The 13,384-nt window shown below is 39.4% G+C and overlaps 1 protein-coding gene across 6 annotated transcripts in view; it reads left to right on the forward strand.

Annotated features, from left to right (window-relative positions):
- LOC116494673 (ankyrin repeat and KH domain-containing protein 1-like) overlaps positions 1-13,384 on the forward strand; it is a 112,971-nt gene that overhangs the window by 33,969 nt on the left and 65,618 nt on the right. For 5 of the 6 annotated variants that reach the window (XM_032196649.1, XM_032196650.1, XM_032196651.1 and 2 more), the window contains exons 1-5: positions 5,018-5,130; positions 7,813-7,960; positions 8,817-8,964; positions 9,943-10,176; positions 11,468-11,562. In XM_032196649.1, the coding sequence (XP_032052540.1) occupies positions 5,090-5,130; positions 7,813-7,960; positions 8,817-8,964; positions 9,943-10,176; positions 11,468-11,562 (666 nt within the window). In that variant the 5' untranslated portion in view covers positions 5,018-5,089. Of the gene's footprint in view, positions 1-4,973; positions 5,131-7,812; positions 7,961-8,816; positions 8,965-9,942; positions 10,177-11,467; positions 11,563-13,384 lie in introns of those variants that run through there. The other variant, XM_032196654.1, reaches the window with a different exon arrangement.

Raw genomic sequence — 13,384 nt, forward strand, 5'->3', positions numbered from 1 at the left:
CATACCTTGTGCTGGAATTGACTGAGGGGAAGGCAATCAGCACTGAATCAGCAGGGTTTTTTTGTTTGTTTTTGGTGAGGGCTATCAGACCTGGCTTTTTGCAGTATGTGTTGATCTCTTTTGAACATCAATGGGGATTGCTCCGAGCATATGTTGACATCAGTCGTGTGATGCACGTAACCATGGGCTCCATACCACAGTCTTCTTAACATGTTTTAAATGATGATAATTGTGAGCTACGAACTCTGAACTATTTTTCAGTATTTTTCTTGATATGAGCTTTAGGAAGGACAGAGTAACTGATGCTCCTGTGAGATTGTTCCCTTTCTTGAAATAGAAAGGGAGGGGAATGGTTGCTAGAATGAGAATCACCTGACTCGTGCCTTTACTGCACTGAACTTAAAACAACTTTGGACTGAGGTATTTCTGTAGGTTCTTCAAGATTTGCTCATGACTTCTAATTTCTGTGTTTGAATTGTGAAAATACACGTACATAGTTTTCAGATGATGTTAATCTCCGATTCCTCATGGTGAAATCACAGAATGGTTTGGATTGGAAGGGGCCTTAAAGCTCGCCTTTTGGTGTGCAGTTGCTCCAGAGTCAACCCAGTTACATCCTAGGCAGTTGTCCGGGAAGCTCAGTTTCTGTGAGGCTGCTAAACTGTTGAAATGTTTAACCTGGTGGAAAGATCCTTTGCGGATGCAGCTGGAATTTGTGCACTCTGTATCCAGTAGTTTGTGGCCTGGTAGAGGGACTCATGGCCTTGCAGATCCTCGAATTCAGAACCGTTCCCTTGGGGTACTTCTCTTCTTCAGCTCAGAGATCTGCACGTTGATGTGTTGGGTGAGGAGGAGCTCAGTGTTTATCCCCAGTCAGGAGAGACCAGGATTAAGGGCTCTACTCTTATCCATCATGTAACACTGCTGGCCTTGCATCTCCCAGGCGAACCTGTTAATTTCCAAATTCACTTCTTTTGGTATTCTGTGTGGCAGTTGAACAAAAGTACTTCTTTTTGGTTTCCTTCTCAACATACTCTTGATAATTCTAGTGGTAGCCTTTCACTTTGCATTGAGACTGTCACTGTTGCCATATCTTCAACAACTGGACTGTTCTCAGTAAAGATCAGTCTGCAGTGGCTCCCTTCTTCTCCTTATAGATTTACCCTGCAACAGTGATCAGACCATGGGGGAAAAAGATACTAGACGGCATCTCTGGTGCTTTGCATTCTTGGAAGTGTGACGTTGTGCCACAGGAAGCAGAATGTCAAACACCGTAGGTTTCAGCTCAGGCGTTTTCTGAAGTCCTTAGCAATTCTTGTGACTCAGGAAAGTGCAAGTGAAACTAATAACGTGGAAAATTGAATTCATCTTTCTCACACACAAGTGATCACAGGCATGGAGAATCCTCTTGAGGATGCTTCTAGTGGAGGATGGGAGAAGATGATGAGCTCGTGATTGCCGTCCATGTGTGCGTGAGGTGTTGGAAACAACTAGTGGAGTGACACGAGAACAAGTGGTAATCACATGGACACAAAGTTAAATCAGAGATTAGAAAATGAGTATTAGAGCAATAAAATTCTAGCATAGTCGTCCTAAATCACAGAAGTAAACACCGAGCTGGTTGGTAATTATTATTTAGATAGTACTATAAAGCTGCAAAAGGGAAATAAATGCCAGGTGTCAGCAGCATCCAGCTTGGTAGTGCTTGTAGTCTGACTCCCTTGTACCATCCCCAGCCTAACAAATGTCTGCTCGGATGTCTCAGGTGGCTGGCTGCTGATGAGTTTTACCGTGTAATAACAAAGTGATCAGGTTGTGGAGTCATGATGCCCTTGAACTCTGTTTGGACAACAGTGTTGTGTCATTGTCCTCCCCTCTGCCAGCTGAAATTAACACCAAGGAGTGGCACCGGGGTTGTTGAGCCGGAGTTGGCTGTGTAAATAAATGGCTGCTTCAGTTTACAACCTGAAAGTCCTTGGGATTATATCACCTTTTTTGGAACAAAGCAGGAAACAGTGAAGTGAGTTGTCGGTGTGCTTTGTAACACCTGTAAGGGGAGGGGGCAATGACCTGTGGGGTGGTAATTCCCCTGGGAAACCATTGGTAGTAATCCGTGAAAACAGATTTCTGGAGCAGGAGCTCTGCAGTGGCTGAATCCCATTTGTGTCATAGGACACAGGGCTGAGGTCTGTGCATGATTTATTTCTTTTGGCTTCCGAAATCCCGTGTATGAAAGCTTCGAAGAACAAACTTTAGGAATGGAGTCACTAGCCAAGTGCAGGTTCTGTTTGCTTGTACCTCATCCTGATGAGATCCAGCAGCTTTTCTTGGGCACTCACCAGGCTCTACAGCTCTGAGATGAGCAAAGAATTAGCCGAAGAGGCGCAGGTAACCCCCCCACCATACAGGGCCAGGATCAGCAGCCTGTACATCTGTCCCAGCTGTCTCACCTCATCCCTTCTTACGTACAGAGGTGAATTCTGCAGCCTGTCTAGGTATTCTGTCTGTCTGGCTACCCAAATCATTTGAAATGATTTGGATACCTAGTTTAGTTGCAGATAGCCAGGAAACTTTTTGTTCATTGACTGGAGCTTTTATTTCTCACCTCCTTTGCTAGCAGCAGAGCGGTATGTAGTTTTCCTTCCTGAGACCATTCTGGGTAGAGGAAAACTGCTGTTATGTACACTAAATGTAGCCTTTGCTCAGGGATCATTTTTCTGAATCCTTTGGACTTCTTGTACTCTTCCATTTTGCTTAACGCAGTGGTCAGGTTTGGTTACACCAGTCCCAGATGAGGTCTCAGTGCTGTGTTGTGAACTCCTAATTCCTTTTCTTTCCTTAGGCAGTACTTGCAGATATACTCCAAGTTAGCACATGTGAGCCCTGCCACCAGAAATAGCTGCTGTAAACATTTGGGTAATTTCCTCCGGGAGCTGCCTTGGGACATCAGAGCCATGCAGAAGAACTTCCCTGCGTGACCAGTGCTGGATTGTTCCCCGTGTGCTTCCCCAAGGGCTGTACCCCGCTGTGGGGCAGCGCTGCTGTGGGTGCAGAGACTTTTTGCTCCCGAGCAATCCCAACTTGCTTCCCTTTGAACTGCCAACACGTTCAGTGTGCGTTGATACGTGAGGTATGAGCTGTGGTGTTGGAGTCCTGCTATTCATAGCCTCGCTATATTTAGCAGCAGTGGCTAAAAAGGTTATGGCCTCAACAGGCTGGAGGCATCGCCAGCAGCCTCGTAAGTGGGGTAAGGAGTCTGTAGCCCTGTATTTTTTTTGGTCTGACTGCTCCTCGGCATGGTTTTGGCAATTTCTGACTGAAGATTTAGAGATTCCTATCGTGATTAGGACATTAGTCAGGACTAGTGCTAGCCTGTCTTTGAAAACCAGACAGGTGTGATGTGCTTAGAATCTACCTGGGATTTCTCATTGTATCACAGAGAGGGTAATTCATTATCAATGCCTTTTCACAGCTTCTTGATACTGCTGAAATTATCTGAAGTGATCTAGAGACAGGGTTGGAGCTGGGGAAGGAATGTGCTCAGAGCTGGCCACAACCCTTCAGCATCAGTCTCCTTAGTGTACTCTCAATTTCAGTCATCCAAGTACTTTTTGCATCCCATCATGGTGTCTTGCTGGAGTTGATGGGATAGGATTTCTTCACTGTTCCCAGCAACTCAGTTTGAACACTAAGCCAGCACTTACGGCTCTGCAACAGTGGTGTAAGGTTATGTGGTTATGTGACAAAGCATCTCATATGCTGTTGTAAGTTGTTTTAGGACGCAAAAATGTGGCTAATGTTGGTTCTTGCATTAATGTAAAACAAATCAGATGCTCTCAAACTGGGGAAATACAGTGTCTGAAGGCAGCACTCGACATTTTCCAAGTGTGATTTCAGGATTTATACTGGAATAGCTGCAAGCTAGTTGTGGGAAACATGGTGTCAGTCAGTCTTGTGGAAGTGTGCACATGCCAAATAGCAAATGTCCAGAGATATGAAATGCGTTTTTTTTTTTTTCCCAGAGGTTTATATCTAATTTGGCTACATTTAACTGCTAAGAACTGAAAAGTTACTGTTTCATCACTGGTAAAGATAGTGAATCTAAAAACTAGTGACCATTTGTTGTCTCTAGCATGTGAAACTTTTGTTTGTTAGACTTGTTTTTTTCTTTACGCTATTTTCACAATTGTATATGTGAATATAACCCTGTTGAAGGCTGTGATGAACTTCATGGAATAAAACTTGTGGAGTAAAACTACGGAGCTGTACTGTGACTTTATAACAACCATGTAAAAGAAAGAGATAAATAGCTGCTTTCAGTAGTGTTCTGTGTTGTACTGCAGGAAAGAAAATGATTAAAATAAAACACCAAAAAAAAAAGTTAAAGTTCATTGAATCCAAGTGTTTCTACTGTGTAGGGAGATGTTAGTAGAGAAGGGGCATTATTTTCAAATATACTTAAAATACTTTATTTCTTATTTGTAGCTGGAACTATACAGTTTAGAATGTTATATTAGTGGGAATTTCAGCTAATTTTTAGAGCTTTTTCTCGCTCTTAAAAGAAGCAAAAAAAAAAAAAGGTATCAGAGGTAAATCCACTTTACTTTGGGTGAACAAAGTGGGAAATTCTTCTTCACATGCAGATAACCGTAATCCAAGTCTGGAATAATGCGTTCTTCCCATATGTCTGTGGGTGGGTTTAACCCTGTAGTCCTGTATCTGTCCCTCTACCTCCCCAAGATTTTAATTTGTATTTTAATTTGTGAAAGACAGTTTTATTAGTGCTTTATTCCAGTTAATTAAATGTTCAGGTTGTAGACAAGCATTAACAGTTTTAAGTAGTTGATTTTCTGGCATGTTTGCAAATGTTTTTCAACTAATAGTGCATGTGGCTGAAATCTAAAATAGTGTTTTTGCATTTCTTTTGTGTGACTTTCATACTAACCTCACTGATGAACGAACGTACACTGAAGGAATTGGTAAATTGTCCACTGCCGATGGTAAAGCCTTCGCAGATCCTGAGGTTCTCCGAAGACTGACGTCTTCTGTCAGCTGTGCACTGGATGAAGCTGCTGCTGCATTGACACGGATGAGGGCAGAGAACAATCACAATGCAGGACAAGTGGACAAGTACGTATTGATCATTCCCCACCCACAGCTCCTGAATAATAGAACATTTTTTAATTTCAAATTATTTTTTTACAGTCACTCTTTAGTAATATTCCTGCTGCAGTACTAGCATAAGCAAAGTTATTGAATCTGAAGCTGTAAGGGCTGCCACATCAGGTTGTTACCATAGAAGTATAAGAGAAGTACAAAAATGTTAATTGGTAGATTAGAGGAAATGCTGTTCTTTCTGTGTAATAGATAACTAATTTCGTTTTCAAAAACTGGTTAAGCTCTTAGCTGTAGAAGAGTTTGTGATATTTTTCTATTTACTGCCTAAAGGATCTAGTTCATAGTGTTTTCTTTCAACTTTTAATACAAATACTTAAAGGGTAGTGATTTGCCCAGGAGTCTTGCTAAAGAACTTGGGGGGGGGGGAAGAAACTTACCTGGTAACTTTTTTTAGGTGATAATTAATGAGAATAGCATTCAACTCCCATGATTATAGAACTAAGCTGCAAAAGCTTACTTCTTCATTGGTAATTTCAAAACATCATTAGGGGGCCCGAAGTACTTTCTACTCTGATAAGTGAACACAAATGGTTCTTAAACTGTTGAGATAGTGACTGCACACATTGTTGAACTTCAAATCTCAGATCAGAAATCTTGAAAAGTCTATTTCTTTTTATATGGGTGAAACTATCAATTTTGTCAAAACACTGAAAGTGATTATAATACAAATATACGTGATCAGATACCTGAATGTTCTATTCAGGTCAGATCTCAGCTTGTTTTATCTAGCAGCTACTACTACAAAGGGCAACAAAGACGATGAGGGGTCTGGAGAACAAGTCTTACGAGGAGCAGCTGAGGGAGCTGGGGTTGTTCAGTCTGGAGAAGAGGAGGCTCAGGGGCAACCTTGTAGCTCTCTTACAGGTACCTTAAAGGAGGCTGTAGCAAGGAGGAGATTGGTCTATTCCTCACATCTTTAAAAGACGTTTAGATGTAGAGTTTAGTGGTTTAGTGGAGGACTGGTTAGTGTTAGTTCAGAGGTTGGACTAGGTGATCCTGGAGGTCTCTTCCAACCTAGATGATTCTGTGACTAGCACAGTTAAGTTACATTTAGTTAGTACACAGTTAGTACATTTTTGGGTATCTGGCAAATGAGTTCCTTTTAAAATAAAGCCTTAATGTCATTTAACCATTAGTCTTTGGAAAAATTGGAACTTGCATGCTTTCCTGAGGAAATCCTGGAGTCAGATGGATATATTCTTCATTGCAAATAAACTTCTTGAATGATTGTCTCTTTCAGAGAAGAAAAGTTGAAGGTTTTTAATGAATCTGAATATAATATTTTTGTTTTAAGACATAAGCATCCATATCTTGTAAATAAATTATACAAGTGGGAATGCATCACATACAGTCCACTGCCATTTCTACTAGAAGGCTCTTCCTCCCTTTCCTTCTACAACCACGGCGTTAAATGTATTTTCACTCCTGGTGGCTCAGGGAGTGTGATTCTTTGCATATGTTTTCCAAACAAAACAATATCATTTAGATAAGTAACTGAGTTGATACTGAGAATGGCTTAATTTTGTTTACACTCAAGTGGTCAGCCACGCTTTAGCAGTTGTCTTTTCTGTTAGAATTAGACTTCTTGGTGCAGAAGAAGATTTAAAAGACAGATTTGGTTCAAAGTAAATTGAAGCTCACTCACCTTTTTCTAGATCTGTTTAGTGTGCTTCCCTAGGTATCAGGAGAAATAGCTCTTCTCTTTAGTGTAGAAGCTAATGGTGGTTAAAGTAGTGCTTATAAACTTCCTGAGCTTTTAGATGTCAAGAACTTGGGGTATGTCTGGTCATTGCCTTTTAACGCTTAGCTTGTAATTACCTATTCTAGCTTATGAAGGATCAGTTATTAGTGTTCCGTGTAGGATTTGTGGTGTTAGTGCTGTTCAAAAAAAGTGTACTTCAATTGGCTTATTTCATCCATATGAAAAGTTCTGTAATATACTTTCACTGTTGTATAAAAGGAAATAAGGTAAACTTTTTGTAAGACTCCTCTCCTTTCTTCCTTTAAGACCTCATTAGGTGAGGTAAGGGTTTTTCTTTGTTTGAAATGGCTGCTTAAGAAGAAGAAATTCACATGTTCACTTAAAAAAAAAAAAAAAAAAGCTTTGGGCTAGTGCAGGGAAGGAAATAGTCCCACTTTGAGAAAGACAATGGTCAGGAAGTTTGTTTTGTGGCAGTATTTGGTATTAGTAGCCTCTTTGATGCTAGGCTGTTCACTTCTTGGCTTTATCTTTACAGGAAATTTGCCTTGGTACCTGTAGTTTGTCATGGTCATAGCCTGTGTGTATCTGGCATTCTAGAGAAGTGTGAACAGCATCAATGAGGTTTACTTCTGTATCTTACACACACAGAACAAAGTGATTTGCAGAGAACTTTTCTTCATGTAGCCTATATAAGAGCAAGTGTTAAGCTAGCAACTGAGAACAAGATCTAATATGGACATCAGCAAGGTCTCTATCTCCGTTTCACCAATGGAAATAATGTATAAATGTACTTTTTTCTTTAAAAAAAAAAAAAGTTACAAGGTATATTTTCTAGTAAAACTTAGTGCTGCCATCAGCACTAAGACTATTTCCTTGCATAAGAATACTACCCATCTGTTTTGTGCTTACTCTTGTGATAAATGATTTTCCAGTCGCAGTTTGGCAGAAGCATGCTCAGATGGGGATGTAAATGCTGTCCGGAAGCTGCTGGATGAAGGAAGAAGCGTAAATGAACATACCGAAGAAGGAGAGAGTCTCCTTTGCTTGGCCTGTTCAGCTGGATACTATGAATTGGCACAAGTAAGTAACAAATACATTCACAACTAAACCTTTAGGAAACATTGTCTAAGGGGTTTCTTTGGTAGTTAAACATTCTAGATACTCTGATTAAAACAATTTTTGTAGTCTAAGTGGAGTATCAGTTAATACATCTTAATGTGGGTTTACAGCTACTGTTTGTCTTTTTAATGTTAAATGTCATCATACATGTACATGCCTTAAGGTTTAACAGGCTTGTATGAGGAATGTATCTAATGCTTTATGATTTGTCTGTTTTTCTGGCGTTGTTCTAGATACAGTCAAGGTGTTCTGCCAAGCAGGCATTGCAAGAGGATCTAAAATATCAGCAAAATAAAAAATGCAAGGGCTTACATTCTGAAGACTTATGTCTCAGTCACTCAGTCTGTTTCTTAATGGCATCTGTGTCACCAGTTAGTTTTTGACTTTCATATACGTGTATTCAATAGCAGCCGCATGTTTTTTGTGATGGGCAAGTGTGCAGAGGGAAAACCGTTTACCTGTAAGCTTGACTTAATGTGGGGCTGTGGTCATTAATGCAGGTTTATAGTTCTTCTGTCACTCCGGTTAGTGAATTGCCCTGTGGCATTGGAAAAAGTCAGTACTGCACTGTAACTTAATGTTGATTTTAACATATACAAACAAATGTAGAAAAACAGCATTTTCTGAAGCAGAGTGTAGTACAGGTGGTAATTCTACACTATTCCTAGGGAGTACCATTTGTGCTTTGCGTTGGTATTAATGTAAGGCAATGTCATGGCTGACTGGGGAATCGTTCTCAAGCCCGACTGAACTAAAAGCAAAATGTCAATGCTAGAATTTATTCATATATTAACTGAACTTTTTTTTTTTTCTTTAGGTGCTACTAGCAATGCATGCAAATGTTGAAGATCGAGGGAATAAAGGAGACATAACTCCCTTAATGGCAGCTGCCAGTGGAGGCTATGTAGATATTGTTAAACTTCTCCTTGTTCATGGTGCAGATGTCAATTCTCAGTCTTCAACAGGTAACTGGGAAGCAGGAAGTTGAACAATCAACAAAATTAGCACATAAGCCAAGTGCTTTTGAATGTCAGTGGGTTTAACGTACAAGAAAACGTGACATGATGAATGGTTAAGAATAGGCTAGATGCATGTTGGATGTGTTTAATAATGGCCAAATAAAGGTCTGAAGATTGCTTTTAGTATTAACAGTAATGGAAAGCACTGTTCCTCTGAAATCCATTGTGGTATTAGATGACCAGAAAAATTAATGAAGTTTAACTTCTCTCACTTCTATAGTCCAAAACTACCCATTAAGAAGGGGACATAGCTGGTCGAGACCAGTTACTATGGTCTGTTGCTTCTACCAAAGAAGAGCTACAGGTCTTTGGGCATTGAATATTGTCTGCTTTGATGATGCCTGACCACAACTTAACTAACCTTGCTGAGAGTATTAAACTGCTGTTCACTTTTGCTAACCTTAAGATAGAATTTACGTTTTTTTCAAATTAAAGTCAGATGTTGAATTATGCAATGTTCATTTTATCTTGATGTTTAGTCATACTAAGTAGAACTTAAAATTTACTGTAACATTTAAATCATGGCCACACATGATTGTCATTTTCAGAATTAGAATTTTAAGTTGCAATAATTTTATAAATGTTTTTTCAAGGGATCAATGGATGTTATTTTAGACAAAACACAAAAATCAACAAAACACAACGAGGAATTTTCATGCTCACTACAGAGTTTGAGATTTATTTGATCTCTGTGTGCTGAAGTAGGAAGCTTAAAGAAAAAACACCGATATTTTCTACTATTGTCTTAGTTTTAAAACTTTCATATTATAGTTGTGTTGAAGTTACTGGCCGGAGTAACATTACTGTGAGGTAAAAGGCTGCTGCTTGTGATGTTTTTGGTTTTGTTCAGAGTTTTAAAAACTAAATTTTCTGTATTGGGACTAGGTAATGGAAAAGACTTACATGCAAACTTCTTCTCTGCAGGAAACACAGCGCTCACTTACGCTTGTGCTGGGGGCTTTGTTGACATAGTGAAGGTGCTATTGAAAGCAGGTGCTAACATTGAAGACCACAATGAGAATGGGCATACCCCCTTAATGGAAGCAGCCAGTGCAGGTCATGTTGAGGTTGCAAGAGTATTGCTGGAATATGGTGCAGGAATCAATACTCACTCCAACGAGTTCAAAGAAAGTGCACTTACACTTGCATGCTACAAAGGTATTATTTTGTACCTTATTTTGTTTTTGTTGTTGCAATTTCTTTTCTGGGGTTTGTCTAACTCAGGGTTCCAGCCAAACTTTGGTTCAATGTTTTCTTAACTGTTTACAGAATGCCAGATTTTAATTTTAAACTCGATGTCAGGAAATGATCATCCTTGGTGTAGTTGTATTAAGACTGTCTACTTGTATCCAAATGTGGTAGACACATTCAGCATGCTGGAGATGAAATCTTGTGACTGGCTGTGTCCAAACTTGTGCTTTGGCACAGCACCACTTTCCTCTTTCCCCACTACTGCATTTTCCACTTCATTCAGATTCCCTTCACCAACTACCTGCAAGTTCTGAAAAACATGTTACTATTAGTGAAATGTCAGGTTAGACTAGATATTTTTAGAATATGTGATGGGGGGGAAAAATGCTAGTATTATTACTGAATACTTTTCCTCAACTGTAATTTTGGAAGATGTTTATGAATTAATTCATTATTGTGAACACTTGTGGACTTTAATTTCCTGTGCAGTTCAAAGTTTCTACATAAAATAACTTGGTGCCATGGTAATCCATTGGACTTCCAGATTCTCTTCTTCCAAAGGAAAAAACAAACAATAAAAAAATTCCAGTGAATGTTTTTCTCCTAATAGAAACTATAAAGATGCAGATTATTGTCATAGTGATTTATGTTTTGGCTCTGCAGTTAGAATTGGAGGATACTTGTTATGTATAACCCATCAAAAGACTTGGATCTGATACTGTCATGGACTCCCTGCAACATACAGTAATTCATTACAGAGTTTTCTGTAATGGTACTCCTGAAAATGTTGGAGGGATACTCTTGTTTCTTGCAATGTTAAACTTAGTAGGTGGGATGTAATGCAAGATCTTCATTGACTAGGGATTTCCTTATCTTTGGCAAGAAGGTTGAGCTACCTTATGTTCCCCTCCAAAATGTATATTGCTTTGGAACGCTTACACAACCGTGTAACAACATTGTTTAAGGAACAAGCACAGTCTTTTGTAGCTTGAAGTCACAAGTTCCTGTTGTATAAATTTGAATTAGAGAGGTCTGTCTTAATTTCATAGTTGGGCAGTATCATTGGAAAAGACAGTCTGATGTCTGACCGTTCTGCAATTGATTTTCATTAGAGGACTTAAAGAGTAGATTTATGGGTTGAAACATGGAATTATTTACACTTTCATATCTTATTATAAAATTATTAAATGTATTTTCTGTACTACTGAAAACTTATGATATTAAATGCTTGCTTATTTTGTTCTGTTTCATTTTGAAGGCCATTTAGATATGGTTCGTTTTTTGCTTGAAGCTGGAGCTGATCAAGAACATAAGACCGATGAGATGCACACAGCACTAATGGAGGCCTGCATGGTAAATAGCCTTTATTTGTACTTCTTCCCCCTCGGTGGGAGAGGAATAGAGGAGATGATAAAATGAAGGGGGCCTTTGTTAACGAACTGTTTTAGGTCTGCAACTGAGAGTTTTAATTGTTACTGTAAGAAAGTCTTTAGTATAGTTAACACAGGCAACTTCTTAGTCTAATTAGTTTTAGGGGAAAAAAATCTGTATTTTGGGTACGTGATACGTTGTATTAAATGTTCCCAATGTGAACTGTAGGTGTAATTAATTTGCAATGCTATAGTGTAGTAGGTTGAGCCCAAGTCGCTTTCTTTTGCAGTATAAAGGAGTTTTCTGCCTTTGTCTTTACAAATAAGGTCTCACGGACCATCATGGCATGAGCCTTCCAGAAGTGCATTGAACTGGATGAGTAATGCATTGCACTTACCCTTTCACCACAGCGGGGAAAAAAGTGTTGCATGTAGAGACAGTTTACTTTATTCTAGGTTTCTGTAAATGTGAGGTTTTTGTTTTGCAAACAAATAAAAACATAGTTCAAAAGTAGTTCAGTTCTTAGTTCCCTGTTTTCATAGGAAGCACAGAGAATGGAGGAAAAATTAGTTTTCTTCCAGTAAGCTATATTCCCTAGAATATGGGCAGCAATGTTCCCCACTAGTCTTCTGAGATCAGGAGGATCGGTTGTTCTTTTACTGCAGCTGTGAGGTGCTGATGCCAATGACCAAGGTCAGATTATTACATCTCAAGTGGTGTTGGTCTTCCGATAGTGAGATGGTAATAGTCGCCTTGAATAGGCTTCCCTGTATGACAGCCTAGTGCCAATAAAGAATTTGGAAGGACCCAATTGTGGTGGGTGTGTGGTGTCACCTAAAGGAGATGGCAGCATGGCTGCAAACTAAACGTTAGATTTGGTCACTTCTCATAGTAGTCTGAGCAGCATGTTAAACTTGGGGTCTGTGAAATGTCTCAGCTGGGGAAGTTATGTTGGTGATCTGAATGCTGTTACTTTGGAGGTATTTCAGACCAGTTTGCATCATGTATTTGACCTTTAAAAGCAATAGAGAGGAAACTGATCTTTTTAAGTTCCAACTCCGAGTCTAGTGATGAAGTTTTTCCGTGTTATCTTTTAGCTACACCCTTGTGGAAGGGAACCATTCTGGCAAATTGTGACTTTTGCCAGCCAGCCTTCCGTGTTCTTTAACCAGTGTTGCAAAGAAATACAGGTTGATATCTGAGCCTCCAAGTTTTGGTAGTATGTTCTGGTCAAATGGGAGCACTACACCAAAGATAATACATCTTGGTTAGGTGAGGTGGTGGTTGGCTCTTTGACCAGCATCACTGAGAACAACAGCCTGTCCTTAATTTACACATTTGGTTGCTGTTAATCTCATGTTACCTAGTACCTGCTTCATGGTTAACCTAAAAGAGACAAGCATTGTCAGGAGTTGCCTGTTTGATACCCCTCTTTCCCTATTTTCTGTTGCTCTGTGTTAGCTGTTGGAGTTACTGGCTAGTGATTCTGAGATCAGAATGGGGAAGTAGTTCACTTAAGATCGCTGTTCTTAATGGAGTAAGTCTTTACTTTTGGGAATTAGTGTGTGATGTAAATAAGAATTCCACTTTATGATCATGTCTGTGCCCTAACCTGAACAACTCTGGTTTTAAGTTTGGACAAAGGGGTATTCTAATGTCTTTTTTGCCCTTTAATATTGCTCAACTTCATTTGGATTTATTTCCAAGAAAACAATGTAAAAACATCTGCTTTTTGCCACTGAAATTGCCCTTTTTTTTTTTTTTTTTTTTTTTTGACTATACTGGGAGGAAGTGTTCTCTTTCT

The sequence above is a fragment of the Aythya fuligula genome, chromosome 14, assembly GCF_009819795.1.
Source record: "Aythya fuligula isolate bAytFul2 chromosome 14, bAytFul2.pri, whole genome shotgun sequence".
In the NCBI taxonomy this organism is placed as follows: domain Eukaryota; kingdom Metazoa; phylum Chordata; class Aves; order Anseriformes; family Anatidae; genus Aythya; species Aythya fuligula.